General features: G+C 41.5%; 1 protein-coding gene across 2 annotated transcripts in view; it reads left to right on the top strand.

The window, feature by feature from the left end:
• LOC110525627 (dedicator of cytokinesis protein 5) overlaps positions 1-21274 on the top strand; it is a 51641-nt gene that overhangs the window by 8704 nt on the left and 21663 nt on the right. For both annotated transcript variants that reach the window (XM_021605911.3, XM_021605910.3), the window contains exons 2-37: positions 2740-2823; positions 3130-3170; positions 3263-3318; positions 3465-3561; positions 3735-3883; positions 4019-4154; positions 4275-4432; positions 4680-4761; positions 5079-5208; positions 6017-6089; positions 6515-6657; positions 6894-7019; positions 7353-7477; positions 7697-7795; positions 8045-8117; positions 8257-8360; positions 8651-8831; positions 8994-9091; positions 9176-9265; positions 9437-9537; positions 9689-9823; positions 9926-10037; positions 11456-11526; positions 11658-11764; positions 11875-12011; positions 12145-12240; positions 13928-14026; positions 15155-15325; positions 15456-15556; positions 16658-16716; positions 16991-17145; positions 17289-17374; positions 17492-17648; positions 17897-17937; positions 18020-18110; positions 18245-18364. In XM_021605911.3, the coding sequence (XP_021461586.3) occupies positions 2740-2823; positions 3130-3170; positions 3263-3318; positions 3465-3561; positions 3735-3883; positions 4019-4154; positions 4275-4432; positions 4680-4761; positions 5079-5208; positions 6017-6089; positions 6515-6657; positions 6894-7019; positions 7353-7477; positions 7697-7795; positions 8045-8117; positions 8257-8360; positions 8651-8831; positions 8994-9091; positions 9176-9265; positions 9437-9537; positions 9689-9823; positions 9926-10037; positions 11456-11526; positions 11658-11764; positions 11875-12011; positions 12145-12240; positions 13928-14026; positions 15155-15325; positions 15456-15556; positions 16658-16716; positions 16991-17145; positions 17289-17374; positions 17492-17648; positions 17897-17937; positions 18020-18110; positions 18245-18364 (3884 nt within the window). The remainder of the gene's footprint in view (positions 1-2739; positions 2824-3129; positions 3171-3262; positions 3319-3464; positions 3562-3734; positions 3884-4018; positions 4155-4274; positions 4433-4679; positions 4762-5078; positions 5209-6016; positions 6090-6514; positions 6658-6893; positions 7020-7352; positions 7478-7696; positions 7796-8044; positions 8118-8256; positions 8361-8650; positions 8832-8993; positions 9092-9175; positions 9266-9436; positions 9538-9688; positions 9824-9925; positions 10038-11455; positions 11527-11657; positions 11765-11874; positions 12012-12144; positions 12241-13927; positions 14027-15154; positions 15326-15455; positions 15557-16657; positions 16717-16990; positions 17146-17288; positions 17375-17491; positions 17649-17896; positions 17938-18019; positions 18111-18244; positions 18365-21274) is intronic.

Here is a 21274-nt window from a genome sequence, read left to right as displayed (position 1 = left end):
TAAGAAAGAGAGTGATGGAGTGCTGACCTTGCCTCCACAATCACCCGACCTCAACCCAAATTAGATGGTTTGGGAAGAGTTGGACCGCAGAGTGAAGGAAAGTATTTAGTCAGCCACCAATTGTGCAAGTTCTCCCACTTGAAAAGATGAGAGAGCCTGTAATTTTCATCATAGGTACACTTCAACTATGACAGACAAAATGAGAAAAAAAATCAAGAAAATCACATTGTAGGATTTTTAATGAATTTATTTGCCAATTATGGTGGAAAATAAGTATTTGGTCAATAACAAAAGTTTATCTCAATACTTTGTTATATACCCTTTGTTGGCAATGACAGAGGTCAAACGAGTCCTATATCGACATAACCTGAAAGGCCGCACATCAAGGAAGAAGCCACTGCTCCACCATAAAAAAGCCAGACTACTGTTTGCAACTGCACATGGGGACAAATATCTTATTTTTTGGAGAAATGTCCTCTGGTCTGATGAAACAAAAATAGAACTGTTTAGCCATAATGACCATTGTTATGTTTGGAGGAAAAAGGGGGACGCTTGCAAGCCGAAGAACACCATCCCAACCGTGAAGCAGCATCATGTGGCAGCATCATGTTTTGGGGTGCTCTGCTACCGGAGGGTCTGGTGCACTTCACAAAATAGATGGCATCATGAGGAAGGGAAAATATGTGGATATATTGAAGCAACATCTCAAGACATCAGTCAGGAAGTTAAAGCTTGGTAGCAAATTGTTCTTCCAAATGGACAATGGCACCAAGCATACTTCCAAAGTTGTGGTAAAATGGCTTAAGGACAACAAAATCAAGGTATTGGAGTGGCCATCACAAAGCCATGACCTCAATCCTATAGAACATTTGTGGGCAGAACTGAAAAAGCGTGTGCGAGCAAGGAGCCCTACAAACCTTACTCAGTTACACCAGCTCTGTCAGGAGGAATGGGCCAAAATTCACCTAACTTATTGTGGGAAGCTTGTGGAAGGCTACCCGAAATATTTGACCCAAGTTCAACAATTTAAAGGCAATGCTACCAAATACTAATTGAGTATATGTAAACTTCTGACCCACTGGGAATGTGATGAAATAAATAAAAGCTGAAATAAATCATTCTCTCTAATATTTTTCTGGCATTTCACATTCTTAAAATAAAGTGGTGATCCTAACTGACCTAAGACATGGAATTTTTACTAGGATTAAATGTCAGGAATTGTGAAAAACTGTACTTTAACATGGAAATGACCACCACTCTCTGGTGGAGTCATTTCTGTATTTCATTTTCAATAGATTTGTAAACATTTCTGAAAACATGTTTTCACTTTGTCAAAATGGGACATTGTGTGTTGATGGGTGAGAAAAATCTATTTTGAATTTTGGCTGTAACACTACAAAATGTATAATTATTCTAGGGGTATGAATACTTTCTGAAGGCACTGTATATACCTTTTCCCCACAGGTCTACATATTAAATTAGTACTATTTGTTCTCACAGAAGAAGTGTTGAACAATCGCATACTAATTTGCATTTGAGGGGAACTGCATACAATTAAATGGGAAGGATACTTACTCAAATAATATTCATGTTTAGTTTTGAGGTATTCAGAGATGTGATGAGCTTAGCCAGTTGAAGCGTGCAGTGAGACCTAGCCTCCGGCAACAAGGATTATCACTGTGCAAGTCAGGACAGAGCTCCTTGCCTTGTTTCTGTGATAGAGGGTGGATGCTGAGTACTAGGCTATGAAAGTCTATGTGCACTGCAGCTCACTCAAGTCATGACAAGTGTGTGTGTGTGTGTGTGTGTGTCTGTGTGTGTGTTGTGTGTGTGTGTGTATGTGTGTGTGTGTGTGTGTGTGTGTGTGTGTGTGTGTGTGTGTGTGTGTGTGTGTGTGTGTGTGTGTGTGTGTGTGTGAGAGAGAGAGAGAGCATGCTGTGCTGTGTGATCTGTCTCTCACTTGTGTCCTTCAGTGAAAAAAGGAGGGAGGGTGATGCAGCAAACGCCTCTAGGAAGGAAATTAAGTTAACAAACTGAGGAGCACAGGGTTGCAGCTGAAGAGCAGAGGAGGGCTGAGCACTCTGCTGACCCAGTTGGCTGCCATATACGCTTTACAATGTGACCCGATAGGCTCCATGGCTTGGTGATTTAGGAATAAATGATACATGATGTCAATCCCCTCATCACTCTGCTTTCCTCTGTGTGGATGTTGTAATACACTTGGAAAAACATTTTCCATTTACTCCATCCAACACATAGGCTCAGGGAATGAAAAATAACAGGATAATGTCAGTCATCTCTTTATTTAAAATGTGAGGTCAGGCTGTCCTAAAATAATAATCATGAATACAGGCTATAATTAAGAGTGAAGTGAAAATCCAAGAGATTGAGGGACATTTTCAATTAAAACTGGGTTTCCAGTATAAGGCCAGACCTTGAATTCCACTTGCACCACACGAGAATGTACCTGTAATTTCATAAAACAATGTTTACTCTTACTCGAGCTCAAACATGCTTTTTCACAGCGCAAGAAATACCTGACTACAATATACTGTACCTTTATCAGATATGACCTGGGAAAAGGCCAAAGTCTATAGGATCTGCTGGGCTTTTCTTATCTTTTTTCTGTTTTCACTTTCTGTATGTTGAGCTTGTTTTGTGTTTGTATGTTGTTTCACATAGTAAAACTGCCATAATAAGACTCTATTTTCTCTCCCCCTCCTATCAATTCTCTCTCAGCAATCTATAATTATGACTCCAGAAGAGAGCAGGAGCTGTGTCTCCAGGTGGGAGACACTGTACACATACTTGAGACATTTGAAGGTGAGCATGAACAGCCAACATGCCCTAACATATCACTCTAGCTTCACGTTCTTACCTACAACAAGCTGTCACGCGCTAAGTAACAGTTTTCAACACTGAAACTTTGTAAAACATTGAACTAAAGCTGTTATGAATACCAGACATGAATTGAAAATAATCAGCAATGTTTAATGAAATTCCTTTGAAAGATATAACAGTCAATATCACCATCTGTGTCTAGTTTGTCATCTTCTCATCGGTCTTATCTCTATTATATTTATCCCTATATCTCTGTCATATCTCTATATCAATCTTTAATCTCCCCAGACTGGTATAGAGGGTACACAATACGGAACAAAGCACAGAAGGTATGGCAACAACCGTATATCCATTCATGGTTTTTCCTTAAAATTAGAAAATAATTTGAGGAAGAGGTTTACGTTTCTGTTTAATCTCATAGGGCATTTTCCCAGCCTCGTATATCCATTTAAAGGAGGCTAAAGTTGAAGGGACAGGGTAAGGTGTCACTCACTTGTTATGTCAGTAGAAATTGATTGTATTTGATGGGATGTGTGACTTGACCTATTTGCACGATTTGATGCATGTGATGCACCTATGGGACCCAATATCTGGTACGTTCCTTCCTTCCACCCATCTTACAGCCAGCAGGAAATAGTTATCCCAGGAGACCTACCACTGGTACTGGAGTTAGGCGCCACTCTGAGGGAATGGGCACAAATATGGCACAAGCTATATGTGGTACGTTGAGAAATCTAGTTTCTTATCCATCACCCTACTTACATAATCTTTACATTAAAGAATTCACTTTACCCTTATGCTGTTATTCAACTCTGACACTTAGTCTGTTTGGAAAAGGGTAATTATGTTAGCCTGGGTGACTGTGATGATGAATATGACTGTTTGTTTGACAGAACAACAAGACCACTCTGTTCAGGGGCGTACAACAGATGGCCTACAGCCTCATCGAGTATCGATCTCAGATAGTGTCTGGAACATTGCCCAAGGATGACCTTGTGGAGCTCAGGAAGAAAGTCACAGCTAAGATTGATTATGGAAACCGGTATAAATTGCACTCTACTTGAATTGCATTGTGACATAAACATGCTTGTAACGTTTTATGTGACTGAGTCATGGTGCTAAGAATATGCCCTTGTAAATCTGTCCTAAGCTATATTTGATGCTTTCTGTTGTACAGGATTCTAGGGTTGGACCTGGTGGTGCGAGATGATGCAGGGAACACTCTGGACCCGGACTGCACAAGCACAGTCAATCTATTCCGAGCCTTTGAGACTGCATCCCGCAGTATAGATGACAGAATACAAGAGGAGAAGGCATGGACCAGCTGTTGTTTGCGCCTCTCTGATAGATAAAATACTACATGTATATGCTGCAGAGTTAGCCCTGCCAGTGCATCGTGTTTGCTCATACAGTGTCTCTGCGCCCCTCTGTAGACCCGGAAGCAGAATCTGGAGATGCGGCGCCAGTCCCTGTTTAGCACAGTGCACACATACAGTCTCCTCATGAACCTCAAGAACTTTGTTTGTAACATCGGGGAGGATGCAGAGCTGCTTATGTCGCTCTATGACCCTGACCAGTCAGAGTTCATTAGGTCAGATACCAACTAATTTAAATTCATTGCATTATACTAAACCACCATTACCATTCTGACACTTGACAGAACATTTCGTCCAGTACTCATGTGTTCCACATTGCATATATATTTAATAACGTGACTGTATGTAGGCATTTTGATAGATTTGTGTTTTTGTATTATCTTGTCAAAAACACACAGAGGTTTGTTACAGTGAGGTATGGGAGGTGTGATTCTTGATTGTGAATGCCATGTATGTTTGCAGTGAGAACTTCCTGGTGCGCTGGGACAGCATGGGCATGCCCAAAGAGATTGAGAAACTCAACAATCTGCCTGCCCTCTTCACGGTAACAGAGATGAAAGCCTCCCTTCCACTTTCTTATTCCCTGTTGTTGTAAATGTAATAGTCTAGCCATGGGGCCTAATAGATGGACCGGAAGCGGGCAGTGACAGTCCTTGGTTGAGGCATGCTATGCAATGCCATGCCATGCCATTTATATCCTCAGACAGGCTCTTCATCTGAACTGCTCATATTAAAATTCATATAAGCAACATTGCATAAGATATTGAATATGTTCTGCCTTGCAACTTTTACTTTACTTGCATTATGTCGTCCTTATCTTTGCATTGAAATGGTCTTCTCCACTCTGCCCTCTCTGGCCAGGATCTCAGCAGCAGTGACCTGATTAGGCCACGTCTCTTCCTCGTCTGTCAGATTATCAGGGTGGGCAGCATGGAACTCAAGGAGGGCAAGAAACACACAGGAGGGTTAAGGAGACCGTTTGGTGTAGCTGGTGAGATGTCTTTTAATTGAGATGTCTTCCCTATATTTGTTTGCGCAAATTTACACATTCTATTAAATCTGAAATCAGAACACTACCCCATTTACTCAGAGTTTGAGTGAATGGGTAATTGAGGGCCTAAACAAACCTTTACAGTAGGATCCCTGTCCTGGATAAAAGCCAGACACACCCTGAGCCCACCTGAACCTGCTTACCCTCCTGACCCATAAACTACCTCTACGTTGTCTGCCTTGCCAAAGGAGTCAGGGGAAAGGATTTAAATATCCCTCTTTTTTTTGAGTGGATGATTACATTTCTGGGTTGGATGAGAAATTGTCTCCTCTGGTGTCACAGCAAATGAACTGAACCCAGAATCATTGGAAGCAATAAATAGCTATTTTTTCTGTCAGCTATTTCCTAAGAAATTACAAATTGAGAGAGAAAGAGGAATGCCTACTGAACCATCATCTATTGCAACGCAAAGCTCAAGATCACACAGACAGGCTGGAATCCTACCTATGCTCCTGTTGTGGATGTATCTTTTTATCATTGTCTCTGGTGCATTGGAACAGGTGTCTGAGGGCCCAATAACTCGTTTTTTAAACACAAATTACATTGTCGTTCTGCTCTGCAGTTTATTTAATCAGAATGAAGACTGCTGTGAAATGGCTCAAGCTGAGAAATCAAATACCAAAGATATTAAAGTTATGTCATGCTAGCAGCAGCAGTGGCAATAACAGGATCATTTAATTGAAAGCAGCTTATTAGCTTAGCCTTTGCCACATATCACCACCACATTCACAGTTGCCTCTGTTCACAGTGATGGACATCACAGATATCGCCCATGGGAAAGCAGATGATGAGGAGAAGCAGCATTTCATCCCCTTTCAGCAGTGAGTGTTTTAAAATCTCTCACGGGCTCTGTTCATTTTCACAGTGATAATAGTCCTCACTCCCCAGTCCATTTTAACTCAACCTTCTCTTACACCATCATAGAGTCAGAAATGACAAATGGCTTGAACTGTTTTAGGATAGAGCACTTAAAGGAATGCATTATGCAACTGCTTCCTCTATTGCTATACAATACTGTAGATCGAGGACAAGTCTAGGTTTGTAGTGCAGTGTAACAAAAAATGCAACTGGAGACTGTTCTTATTCTTGCTTGGTCACATGCACTGTTATATTTTGTGGATTTCCTTTTCCAATATCTCAATATGTCTTTCATAGCTCTATGTTTTGTGATCAATGGTTCCATCCACTTGTCAGTCCCACTTAAAAAAAATATTTATCCCCCTCTCTCCCTTCTTCTCTCTCCCAGGATAGCTATGGAGACCTATATCCGTCAGAGGCAACTCATCATGTCACCTCTCCTCCCATCCCGGGTCATTGGAGAGAATGAGCCTCTCACCGCCGTCTTCAACAAAGTCATTAACACCCGGGAGGTTAACCACAAGGGCCAGGGTAAAGAGACACACTCACTGACACTCTGTGGCAACAACTCACCAGTTTGCCTAGAATATAGCAGAGTAGAACAGAATATAAAATACAAAGGAATGTTACTCGGAAGTGGCTTTTAAAATGTGGGTCTGGGTTCAAAATAGAAACGTAACAGGTTGTGTGTATCCATTCTGCACATTCTGTTAGTTTCTCTGTCTTGTTAACTATCTCTTCATTGATTGGCCCTGCTGGGTTCTCAGGACTGTTTGTGACCTTAAAGCTACTTCCTGGTGACCTGTCCCAGGTCAGGAAGGACTACTCCCACTTTGTGGATCGCACCACCGCCATTGTTAGAAAGATGGGCTTCCCTGAGATCATCCTCCCAGGTGCCATACGTTTATATGTTCTTCTTTGTAGCTGAATTGCATCTGAAACAAGGGGTTGCATACTTTGTAGCTGAATTGCATCTGAAACAAGGGGTTGCATACTTTGTAGCTGAATTGCATCTGAAACAAGGGGTGGCATACTTTGTAGCTGAATAGCATCTGAAACAAGGGGTTGCATACTTTGTAGCTGAATTGCATCTGAAACAAGGGGTTGCATACTTTGTAGCTGAATAGCATCTGAAACAAGGGGTTGCATACTTTGTAGCTGCCTTTACAGCAGTGACAGTTAATAGATTGCTTTTCAATATTAACCAACTAATTCTCCTCCTCTAGGATATGTGAGGAACGATATATATGTGACCTTGCTGCAGGGGGAGTTTGACCGCGGTAAAAAAACGTCACCCAAAAATGTTGAGGTGATGTTGAGTGTACTAGATGACGATGGCAATCTCATGGAGGTAAGGGTGCTGTCTTAACATTATGTGTGCCTCCACATTTCTTTCTTTAACCATTTTTACCTCAAGTATTACATGGTGGTCAACTCATGTTTGTTGGTTTATTGTACAAAAACTTAAGTTATTACAAAATGACCCCAATTCATGTTTATACATATACATGGGGTTTCTTGTCTGCAAAAAAATATGTTTGACTGAAGCTCATTCCTTCTCCTTGAATAGAAAGCAATATTTCCTGGAGCTGGATATGATGGGATCACAGAGTACAAGTCTGTAATTTACTACCAGGTCAAGCAGCCGAGCTGGAATGAAACAGTCAAGGTACAGCTCACTTACCTGCATCCCAGGTGTTTCTGTCAGGACAAGAGAGCTCTGTACTCTCCCCATGGTGGCTCAAGTTCAGCAATTCATTTCCCAAAAAGATTTGGCTCTATACAATTAAATAATCCTTTAGAGGAGATATTGGCACTCGTACAAAATGCTAGACAGATACTAGACATTACTTTCTCTGTCTCTTGTTATGATACTCTCCTCACTCCTCTCCTCATTCCTTTCTTCTCCCCTTGCAAGGTGACTATTCCGATTGAAGATGTGGGCCGCTGTCATCTCAGAGTGATGTTTCGACACAGATCATCTCAGGACTGTGAGTGCCTCACGTTTTTAAAACACTCGACACCCGGGCAGCCTGCCCTAACCCTCTGGGATCTGGTCAGAATGAATATGAATGTGTCCTTCAGAGTTGGTTGATTGGGTTCTCACTGACACTGCTGTGTTTCCTTTAGCTAGAGACAAATCAGAAAAGCCATTTGGCATGGCGTTCGTCCGCCTGATGAAAGGAGACGGAACCACACTGAGAGACGGCAGACATGACCTCATTGTCTACAAGGTGGGACCAACACAGCACTATGCTACTGACACAGACCCTATATGATGCCCACAGCTTGGTGGAACCAGAGGGTTCGGATACATTTGATTCATTTGAAATAATTCTCTCCCCATAGGGATTCTATTTCATTATCTGTTAAGTAGTGAAGTAGTAATTATTTAGATATTTCATATAAAATAAAAAGCTGAAAGTAAGTAGATCATTCATGGCCCCTCCCTGGTCAATGAATAGCAAATGGCATACAGATGAATATGTTTTAGTATTTAATTCCTTTTGTTCATTTGGCTAAGGTTGATGTAAAGAAGACTGAGGATGCAAAGACATACCTGACTCTGCCAGGCTCCTGGGCTGAGGTGGAGGAGAAGGAGAGGCAGACAGGGAAAACCTTTCAGCATTCAGGAGTCATCCCAGTCACAAAGGACAGCTTCCAGATTGGCACTCTCACCTGCTCCACTAAACTCACCCAGAATGGTACTGTAGTAGGACATGATTATCTGGGAATCAATGTATTTAGAATCAAACAGACCTTAACAAATGTAATCAAATCAAATCCAACTCTTTCCGCACTTCGGCTCATAATACAGAGTAGAATGATGTTGACATAAAAGTAATATTCTCCTGTTCCTCTTCCAGTGGATCTCCTGGGCCTATTGAACTGGAGGTCCAACCCTGAACAGCTGGACCAGAACCTGCAGCGCCTGATGGAGGTAGAGGGAGGAGAGATTGTCAAAGTGAGTCTGACTCCTCCAGTGTTCTTAACTAGTTTAACATACAAGGACACCCTATACTAATGCATTTGTCTTTTGTGGTCTTAGTTTCTACAGGACACACTTGATGCCCTGTTCAACATCATGATGGAGACTTCAGAGAAGGACACCTATGACAATCTGGTCTTTAATGCTCTGGTGAGTTCTGGAGTGGTGGGTGAATTACCTGTGTTAAGCGATCAGGGTTAATGGCATTTGTCTTTAATATACCAAAAGACAGTTGTATATCAGAAACTATTCATGCAACAACATTTTCCAGCAGGTTTCTATATTACACTGGTTCCTGACTGTGCTTTGCTTTTCTTCTAGGTGTTCATAATCACACTGATTGGAGACATCAAGTTCCAGCACTTTAACCCAGTACTGGAGACATACATCAACAAACACTTCAGTGCCACTTTGGCTTATATGTAAGTATAGCCCTCTCCTTTTTCACATTTCCCTCTCTACTCAGTTCATTTTTCCTTCCTCCTGTTTTGACACCTTTCCACCAATTCAGAATGCAGTCATCTATATGCAGTTACTGGTATGCCTGAGTGCCCCATTCCATTACTTTTTCAGGAAGCTGACCAAGGTTCTGAATTACTATGTGGGCCATGCAGATAAGCCTGTCCTAACAGAGGGGCTGTACTCAGCCCTCAAAGCCCTCAAGTACCTGTTCAGGTTCATTGTGCAGTCCCGGGTCCTCTACCTCAGGTATCATAGCTGTGGCCTTCCTTCCTCATACATACTCATACATTTGGTAAACAATATTAGTTTGTTTTGAAATGAGCAATGTCCTTCTTTCTGTTTATTCAGATTCTATGGGACCAGTGAGGATGGGGATGCTTTCTTTAACTCCATCCGGACACTCTTCCTCTCCTTCAACACACTCATGGACAGACCGCTAGACGAGGGAGTGAAGATAAAGGTGAGTTGGTGTAGGGGAGAGACACTGGTATGGACACTTGCATGGTACTTCATCTTCTTTAATGCACTCTCAGTTAACATTGAATAGCCTGGTAGGGCAGCACTCACTGAATTATTCTAATGAAATTGTCAGCTTTACAAACTAGCTTACCCTTTCTATGTTAATTGAAGCCATAAGGGCCATCCACACCAAGGATGATAGCCATAAAGATACATTATACAAAACTATAACCAGCGTTCTGCAGTACACCTGTCAATCAACTTATCAATGCATACTGTAGGCCTGTTAATAAGGTGGTAACACAGAACATTCAGTGCTTCAGGGTGTGTTCACTGTTATTGTGACAACTGCAAATAATACTTAAATGTACATATAGGAACTCATATTCAAATGTAGTCATTCAACAACAAATACTGTCGTGAATAGCTTATATGCAATGAATTTACACAGTTGAAATATATTGTTTCATCTGATAATAAAATGGCAGGTAGCCTAGGATAGTGTGCGCCCCAGTCTGCGCTCCAGCTCGACATTCTCCCTAATTGATTAAGCTTTTTGGGGACAAGAAAAACAATCATACCTAGGCTATAACAGCAAAATGCAATAATGCTTTTTGAATGTATTTTTCTAGCTAGTAAATCGGCTGTAGACTGCAGTGGATATGTCATTTCAATAACCGCAAAAAAAAAAAGCGTTTTGAATGCATGATTCATTCCGAAATAATAATAATCTAGCCTAGGCCTGATTAGGCAACCATATTGATCAGTAATGGGTATTGTCTTGACAGTTGGCACGGTCCAGAAAGGCACAATAGTAGGCAAGTCATAGTGTGTATTTTGCCAGGATGTATTGGCGTTAACAGATAGGCCTACCATCGAAAATATGGCCTTCTCATGCGCTGTTTGTCGTGGATCATCATTCTCCCAAGTCGTCTTATAAGTAACGTGGACACCAATATGCTCACACATGGCCATTTATTCAGGCATGTTTCTCTTGCGCTCTGCCTTCTCTCCTCTCTGAGCAGCCTCGCGCACCTAGAGCCAACAACGCTTCAATGGAACGCGTTTTTGATTGGTTGTCAATGTTTAATCGTTGGAGGGACAGGGACAGGGAAAAAAGTCTCTCTGGAAGGGATCGCTCTCGTTGTCGTTCTCCACTATTTTTGTTGTTATCGTTGTAGTCTGACGTTCCTGTTCACTTGAATTAGAACGATTATATTTATTTGTATAGTTTTTATCGTTTTTGTTATAGTTATCGTCCTTGGTCCTATAGTTATTGACTTTTATGCTGGCTTCATGAAAGATAGTTCAAGTTTTACTTGATAAAAACTTTATAGTTGACTCGCTCTGTAAAGCATTATCCACTGATATTTCCTTCATGTTCTTTTAAAAATACTTTTGAGACCTTGTCTTTTTCAGGGGGCGATACTGAAATACCTCCCCACCATCATTAATGACATAAAAAATGTCTTTGACCCTGTGGAGCTCAGGTAACTCCTTGTAATGACATTTTAACAGTAAAATCTCTGCAGAAATGATACTGTTTCCTGTATAGAAAAGATAGTGACATTGTCACATGTCCTTGCCTTTTTCTGTATGTTTCCTGTCTCTCCCTCACTAGTGTTCTTCTGACCAAGTTCATCGAGAGCATCCCTGACTCTCAGCTGGTGCGCCAGAAGCTTGGTTGCATGTGTAAGATGGTGGAGAGTGACCTTTTCAAAAAGCCAGGTACTGTGGCGCCTCTCTGGTTAAAACACAACTTTATAATCATCTCTATTTAAAAACAGAACCACATGATGACACATTTGAATGGTCTCTATTTGTCTTTGACCCTACAGAGTGTCGAGATGTCCTCTTGCCACTGTTGACTGACCAGCTGAGTGGGCAGCTGGATGACCACTCCAATAAGCCTGACCACGAGGCCTGTGTTCAGCTGCTCAGCACTGTGCTTGACAACCTGGACCGCAAGGATGTGGTGAGTGGCTAATTGCTACAGCACATCTCTAGCTCTGCTGCTGGAAACACTGAAATCAGTCACATCCCTGACTCTAACTGGATGGGTTTTGAAACATATATTATTTATCTGAGCTGCTTGTCTGTGTCCTCAGGGTCCAACCCGAGGTCATGTCCAGCTGATTATGGAGCGACTGCTTCGCAGGGTCAATCGCACTGTCATCAGCATGAGCAGAACCTCCCCTCTCATTGTAAGACCCTTCTTCTTCATCTAACTCTAAAGTTATTTTAATTTGTTCAGTTGGTAGCCTAATACTTTATTTTAAGTTTCCATGTATACGGCACAGTGCTGAAAATCTGCTTCTATGCATCCTTTACAGTATATAACTTGGTTAGCACTTATAAGCATTCAACAATATAAGCAGGTTATAAGCATATAACATGTTATACAGTACCAGTCAAAAGTTTGGACACACCTACTCATTCAAGGGGTTTCTTTATTTTTACAATTGTTCTACATTGTAGAATAATAGTGAATACATCAAAACTATGAAATAACACATATGGAATCATGTAGTAACCCAAAAATTGTTAAACAAATCTAAATATATTTTATATTTGAGATTCTTCAAAGTAGCCACCCTTTGCCTTGATGACAGCTTTGCACACTCTTGACATTCTCTCAACCAGCCTCATGAGGAATGCTTTTCCAACTGTCTTGAAGGAGTTCCCACATATTCTGAGCACTTGTTGAATGTCCAACTCATCCCAAACGATCTCAATTGGGTTGAGGTCGGGTAATTGTGGAGGCAAGGTCATCTGATACAGCACTCCATCACTCTCTTTCTTTTTCAAATAGCCCTTACACAGCCTGGATGTGTGTGGGGTCATTGTCCTGTTGTAAAACAAATGATAGTCCCACTAAGCACAAACCAGATGGGATGGCGTATCGCTGCAGAATGATGTTGTAGCCATGCTGGTTAAGTGTACCTTGAATTCTAAATAAATCACTGACAGTGTAACTAGCAAATCACCCCAACATCATCACACCTACTCAATGCTTCAAGGTGGGAACCACACATGCAGAGATCATCCGTTCACCTACTCTCCGTCTCACAAAGACACGGCAGTTGGAAGCAAAAATCTCACATTTGGACTCATCAGACCAAGGGACAGATTTCCACTGGTCTAATGTCCATTGCTCGTGTTTCTTTGCCCAAGCAAGTCTCTTATTATTATTGGTGTCCTTTAGTAGTGGTTTCTTTGCAGCAATTTGACCATGAATGCCTGATTCACACAGTCTCTTCTGAACAGTTGATGTTGAGATGTGTCTGTTACTTGAACTCTGTGAAGCATTTATTTGGGCTGCAATTTCTGAGGCTGGTAACTCTAATGAACTTATCCTCTGCAGCAGAGGTAACTTTGGGTCTCACGAGAGCCAGTTTCGTCAGAGCACTTGATGGTTTTTGCGACGCACGTGAAGAAAGTTCTCAACATTTTCCACATTGACTGACCTTCTTGTCTTAAAGTAATGATGGCTGTCATTTTATTTTCTTATTTGAGCTGTTCTTGCAATAATATGGACTTGGTCTTTTACCAAATAGGGCTATCTTATGTATACCACCCCTACCTTGTCACAACACAACTGATTGGCTCAAACGCATTAAAGAAGGAAATACATTTTCCAAAAGTCATCAAGGCAAAGGGTGGCTACTTTCAAGAATCTAAAATCTAAAATACACGTTTTTTGTTACTACATGATGTGTTATTTCATAGTTTTGATGTCTTCACTATTATTCCACAATGTAGAAAATAGTAAAAATAAAGAAAAATCCATTGAATGAGTAGGTGTGTCTAAACTTTTGACTGGTACTGTATGTGGGATCCTAAACTAGTTTTTCAGCTAAGGTGTCTGATGCTCTGTCTTCTCCATACCAGGGTCATTACCTAGCCTGCATGACTGCCATCTTGAAGCAGATGGATGACATGCACTACGCCCACTACATAAGTACTTTCAAGACCAGACAGGACATTATTGTAAGTGGTCCGCTCCTCCTGCCCTGGGCATCGCTCTTCCTGAGTCATCCAGTCGATAGCTGGCATTCAACCACTGGTGCTTGTAACTGCACCTGAAGTGGTTATTGATTATAGACATTTCATGAGGACTGACTTGGAACAATGTGAGGATCTCCCTGTCCTTGCTTCTTTACTGAGGTGTGTGGGTCTAATATGAGGAAAGCTTAGGTACCTGCTGTGCATAGTTTAACCTTTCTAGTGCAGGCATTCTGCTAAATTCTGCCATCCTGTCCGATTTCAAAAATGCTTTACAGCGAAAGCACAACATGTGATTATGTTAGGTCATAGCCAAGTAAAAAAAAAAAGAGCAATTTTTCCAGCCAAAGATAGGAGTCACAAAAAGCAGAAATATAGATAAAATGAATCACTAACCTTTGATGATCTTCATCAGATGACACTCATAGGACATCATGTTACACAATACATGTATGTTTTGTTCGATAATGTGCATATTTATATCCAAAAATCTCAGTGTACATTGGCGCGTTACGTGCAGTAATGTTTTGATTCCAAAACAGAAATGCAGAAATACTCATAATAAACATTGATAAAAGATACAAGTGTTATTCACAGAATTAAAGATAAACTTCTCCTTAATGCAACCGCTGTGTCAGATTTCAAAAAACTTTATGGAAAAAGCATAATCTGAGAACGGCGCTCAGAGCCCAATCCAGCCAGATAAATATCTGCCATTTTGGAGTCAACAGAAGTTAGAAATAACACTATAAATATTCACGTACCTTTGATGATCTTCATCAGAAGGCACTCCCAGAAATCCCAGTTCGACAATAAATTACTGATTTGTTCCATAAAGTCCATAATTTATGTCCAAATAGCTACTTGTTGTTAGCGTGTTCAGCCCAGTAATCCATCTTCATGAGGCGTGAGCACTTCGTCCAGAATAAAACTTGAAAGGTTCCGTTACAGGTCGTAGAAACAAGTCAAACGCCCTATCCCAAAAAGGTTAACTTGTTACTAATCAATGGACTTGGTTAGAAACACAATCCCATGTTTGTGCAGACATGAAGATGCATAAATCCAGGTACTTGCAGTACAGGTAAGGTAACTGTTCTCCCTGGCCCACTACAGGACTTCCTGATGGAGACATTCATCATGTTTAAGGACCTGATGGGGAACGTTTTTCCCTCTGACTGGATGACCATGAACCTTCTGCAGATTGGGGTGTTTCTGCGGGCCATCAACCAGTACTCTGAGGTCCTCAACATGTACTTCCTAGACCAGACCCACTTTGAGCTGCAGGTGGGTCTCAAGTCTCCACCTCTTAATGGGGTGGACAAAAGACATCTGTGTCTCTCTCCTAATGTAATCTTAATTCAATAATTGTCTCAATGTCCATGTCAAAATGTTTATCATATTCTCCTCTCTTCAGCTATGGAACAACTACTTCCATCTGACTGTGGCATTCCTTACCCACAAGTCATTGCAGCTGGAATCCTTCTCTCAAGAGAAACGGAACAAAATACTTAACAAGTATGTCCTTTTCTTCTTTATTTTGTGTATGAGTGCAATATTTAAATTCCCCCAAATAAATAATTACACAAGAAAAATCCAAATTGTACAGTGTATTTTAATTGATACAGTATTCACACCCCTTTACCTTTTCCACCCTTTGTTGTGTTAGAAAGTGGGATTAAAATGGATTTAATTTTTAAATTGTTCAACGATCTACACAAAATACTCTGTTATGTCAAAGTGGTCGAAAAATTCCATATTTGTTATAAATTAATACAAATAAATCAGTATGCACCCCCCTGAGTCAATAGATGTTAGAAACACCTTTGGCAGCGATTAAAGCTGTGAGTATTTTTTGTCTAAGTCTCTAGAGCTTTGCACACCTGAATTGTACAATATTTGCCCAATATTCTTTTAAAGAATCAGCGAGCTCTGTCACCATCGGCCTCATGGTGAAATCCTTGAGCAGTTTCCTTCCTCTACGGCAACTGAGTTAGGAAGGACGCCGGTATCTTTGTAGCGACTGGGTGTATTTATACACCATCCAAAGCCTAATTAATAACTTCACCATGCTCAAAGGGATATTCAATGTCTGCTTATTATTATTTTATTTTTTTACACATCTAGAAATCAGTGCCCTTTACGAGGCATTGAAAAACTTCCCTGGTCTTTATGGTTGAATCTGTGCTTGAAATTCACTACTCGATTGAGGGACCTTACAGATAATTGTATGTGTGGGGTACAGAGATGGGGTAGTCATAGACAAATCATGTTAAACGCTATTATTGAACACAGAATGAGTCCATGCAACTTATTATGGGATTTGTTAAGCACATTTTTCTCATGAACTTATTTGTGCTTGCCATAACAAAGGGGTTGAATACTTTTGACTGAAGACATTTTCAGCTTTTCATTTTTAATTAATTTGTAAAAAATCTCTAAAAACAAAATGATACTTTGACATTATGGGGTATTATGTGTAGATCAGGGTGCAACACAAAACCTTTGGGGAAAAGTAAAGGGGTATGAATACTTTCTGAATACACTGTAAATGCTCCTGTTAGTAAATATGTATTCATGCTCTACTGCATGTAGTGTCATTCTATGATGTGGTTACAGGTATGGAGACATGAGGAAGAGCATTGGCTTTAAGATCAGAGACATGTGGTATAATCTTGGTAAGTACCGTCCGGTAGTTGTTATCTCTGTGAGACAGGAACTCCTCAAATAGAAGTGTCTAGAGAATGGCCTGTTCAGTGGAAACATGCTCTGATAGGAGAGAAGCTAGACATTGTTGTTTTATTGCCAGGTTTCACGGTGGCCGCTTTTTGTTTACAGCTTTATGAGTTTACTGTCTTTTTGTTTGCATGAAAAAGGAGTGTGGCTTATTGCCCTTTCAAATGAACCATGTGTAACATTTGTTTCTAACTGCATCCTGTGTGTATCTCTCAGGCCCCCACAAGATGAAATTCATCCCTGCCATGGTGGGGCCCATCCTGGAGGCTACCCTGGTGCCTGAGCCAGAGCTTAGGAAAGCCACCATCCCCATCTTCTTTGACATGATGCAGTGTGAGCACAACTTCACTCCCAGCCGTACCTTTGACATGGTGAGATAGCTGCCCACAGTAGTGTTGCCTGTCTGGCTTTACAGTATAACTGTACAAATAGAGTTTCCCAGCTTTATTTGGCTGAACTGATCCTTGCATTGGCATGTGTGATGTGTTTTTAATATGTATGCCTGTAAATGCAGTTTGAGAATGAACTGATCACCAAGTTGGATCAGGAAGTAGAGGGAGGCAGTGGGGATGAACAGTACAAAATCCTGCTGGAGAAAACGTAAGCACCCTGCAATCAGAGGCTGATGCCTTTTTCTTATTCTTATTACCTCATGGTTTCATATTCAAGACCTAAATAAGGGCTATTTATCTATATTGCATTGTTGGTATTGTGTAGGCTACTGGAGCACTGCCGGAGGCACAGATACCTGTCTCAGTCAGGGGAGGAGCTGGCTCTGCTGCTCAGCAGTCTGCTGGAGAAGCTACTGGCATACCGCACCATCACACATGACGAGAGCCCTGAGCTCCGCATGAGCTGCACCGTCAACGTCCTGGTACGCCCTTACAGTACCCAACTAAGATGCAGCGGGGAGCTCACCAGGCACTATCTAATCCATTGGACTGGTTTATGTGGAACTCACAATATAGTCTGAACGATTGAGCCACATTCACCAACTCAGAGGAGTAGTATATGAAGATGTTATGTTTCTACATTGAACAAATTCATTTTTTACTAAATGTTATCATCAAACATTTGAACCAAACCTGAGTTTTTCCACTGTTTTTATTTTGGTTGTGACAGAATTTCTATAAAGAGAAGAAACGGGAAGACATTTACATACGGTGAGACAGTTGGATAAATGAATAGTCTTCTTTGCATCTCATTTTGTTAGATATCACTCTAAAATACTGAATTCGTCCTCAGGTATCTGTACAAGCTGAGGGATTTACACCTTGTCTGTGAGAACTACACAGAGGCAGCCTATACCCTGTTACTTCATGCCGAACTCCTTGAGGTCTCACTCAACATTCAATTCGACTTTCAATAAAAACATCAGTCTTTTGAATATTTCCCTAAAGTTACAGTTAACATACTATAACATACATTACTAGAAAACTAAATGCAATTTGTGTATTGTGTCCACCTCAGTGGTCTGACAAGCCCTGTGCACCTCATCTGATCCCCGGTGACGGCCAACATGTCTGGACCCAGCAGGAGCTCAAAGAGAGGCTCTTCCAGGAGATAATCTGTTACCTGGACAAGGGCAAAGTGAGTTCCCACCCTCATCCTCACTACAGTTACCCTATTAGGAACCCTGATCTTCAGATGAAGTTCAATATATTGGCTCCCTTGCACTTTGCAATGGAGCAGAATGTTCTGTTTTCTCTTTTCAAAACTGGTTGAATGGCTATTTTTACCCTGTAGTCACCTGCAATTTACCACAAGTAGGATCACTGCTGAGAATCATCAAGGCCATTTTTTCACTTTGAACTGAAAAATCTCATTTTCAGTTTAGATTTCTTTTGGGGGTGCAGTTGTAAATCAAACAAATACACGTGTGGACCCCATCAATTTTTTCAATTTCAACTTATTTGAGAAGAAATAGTGAATTGTGCAAGAGTGCCAATATATTTGACCGCATCTGTAGGGTTAGAGCTCCTATGCTACTTCCCCTGAACATACCACAAGAGCTACTGCCAGAGATATTTGTGTCAGTTGAATTTGCAACAAAATAATCTGATGGCCATATTCAATTAAACATGGTTACCAGATTTACAGATTACTACTGTTCACCACAGTACAGGGCCATGCACATACCTTTTGGGGGGCATGTGCTCAAATAATTCCAGCAACCGTGGTCACAAACCCGTTGAGCAGTTATTACAGAAGAGGGGAAAGCAGCACAATCTGCCCACTGGGCACAGACATTAATTCAATGTCTATTCCATGTTGGTTCAATGTAATTTCATTGAAATTACATGGAAACAACATTGATTCAAATCAAATCAAATTTATTTATATAGCCCTTCGTACATCAGCTGATATCTCAAAGTGCTGTACAGAAACCCAGGCTAAAACCCCAAACAGCAAGCAATGCAGGTGTAGAAGCACGGTGGCTAGGAAAAACTCCCTAGAAAGGCCAAAACCTAGGAAGAAACCTTGAGAGGAACCAGGCTATGTGGGGTGGCCAGTCCTCTTCTGGCTGTGCCGGGTGGAGATTATAACAGAACATGGCCAAGATGTTCAAATGTTCATAAATGACCAGCATGGTCAAATAATAATAATCACAGACAGAACAGTTGAAACTGGAGCAGCAGCACGGCCAGGTGGACTGGGGACAGCAAGGAGTCATCGTGTCAGTTAGTCCTGAGGCATGGTCCGAGGGCTCAAGTCCTCCGAGAGAGAGAAAGAAAGAGAGAAAGAGAAAATTAGAGAGAGCATACTTAAAATTCACACAGGACACCGGATAGGACAGGAGAAGTACTCCAGATATAACAAACTGACCCTAGCCCCCCGACACATAAACTACTGCAGCATAAAAACTGGAGGCTGAGACAGGAGGGGTCAGGAGACACTGTGGCCCCATCCGATGACACCCTTTGTTTGGCAGGGCCAAACAGGAAGGATATAACCCCACCCACTTTGCCAAAGCACAGCCCCCACACCACTAGAGGGATATCCTCAACCACCAACCTACCATCCTGAGACAAGGCCGAGTATAGCCCACAAAGATCTCCGCCACGGCACAACCCAAGGGGGGGCGCCAACCCAGACAGGAAGATCACATCAGTGACTCAACCCACTCAAGTGACGCACCCGCCCTAGGGACGGTATGAAAGAGCCCTAGTAAGCCAGTGACTCAGCCCCTGTAATAGGGTTAGAGGCAGAGAATCCCAATTGAAAGAGGGGCCAGGCAGAGACAGCAAGGGCGGTTTGTTGCTCCAGAGCCTTTCCGTTCACCTTCACACTCCTGGGCCAGACTACACTCAATCATATAACCCACTGAAGAGATGAGTCTTCAGTAAAGACTTAAAAGTTGAGACAGAGTTTGCGTCTCTCACATGGGTAGGCAGACCATTCCATAAAAATGTAGCTCTATAGGAGAAAGCCCTGCCTCCAGCTGTTTGCTTAGAAATTCTAGGGACAATTAGGAGGCCTGCGTCTTGTGACCGTAGTGTATGTGTAGGTATGTACGGCAGGACCATATCAGAGAGATAGGTAGGAGCAAGCCCATGTAATGCTTTGTAGGTTAGCAGTAAAACCTTGAAATCAGTCCTTGCCTTGACAGGAATCCAGTGTAGGGAGGCTAGAACTGGAGTAATTTGATAATTTTTTTTGGTTCTAGTCAGGATTCTAGCAGCCGTATTTCGCACTAACTGAAGTTTATTTAGTGCTTTATCCGGGTAGCCGGAAAGTAGAGCATTGCAGTAGTCTAATCTAGAAGTGACAAAAGCATGGATTAATTTTTCTGCATCATTTTTGCACAGAAAGTTTCTGATTTTTGCAATGTTACTTAGATGGAAAAAAGCTGTCCTTGAAACAGTCTTGATTGGTTCTTCAAAAGAGAGATCAGGGTCCAGAGTAACGCCAAGGTCCTTCACAGTTTTATTTGAGACGACTGTACAACCATTAAGATTAATTGTCAGATTCAACAGAAGATCTCTTTGTTTCTTGGGACCTAGAACAAGCATCTCTGTTTTGTCCGAGTTTAAAAGTAGAAAGTTTGCAGCCATCCACTTCCTTATGTCTGAAACACATGCTTCTAGCGAGGGCAATTTTGGGGCTTCACCATGTTTCATTGAAATGTACAGCTGTGTGTCATCCGCATGGCAGTGAAAGTTAACATTATGTTTTCGAATGACATCCCCAAGAGGTAAAATACATAGTGAAAACAATAGTGGTCCTAAAACAGAACCTTGAGGAACACCGAAATGTACAGTTGATTTGTCAGAGGACAAACCATTCACAGAGACAAACTGATATCTTTCTGACAGATAAGATCTAAACCAGGCCAGAACTTGTCCGTGTAGACCAATTTGGGTTTCCAATCTCTCCAAAAGAATGTGGTGATCGATGGTATCAAAAGCAGCACTAAGGTCTAGGAGCACGAGGACAGATGCAGAGCCTCGGTCTGATGCCATTAAAAGGTCATTTACCACCTTCACAAGTGCAGTCTCA

Source organism: Oncorhynchus mykiss, chromosome 6 (genome assembly GCF_057628025.1).
Source record: "Oncorhynchus mykiss isolate SJ-2025 chromosome 6, ASM5762802v1, whole genome shotgun sequence".
Taxonomy (NCBI): Eukaryota; Metazoa; Chordata; class Actinopteri; order Salmoniformes; family Salmonidae; genus Oncorhynchus; species Oncorhynchus mykiss.
The sequence above is the reverse complement of the archived record's forward strand: the minus strand, read 5'-3'. Positions and strand labels throughout refer to the sequence as shown.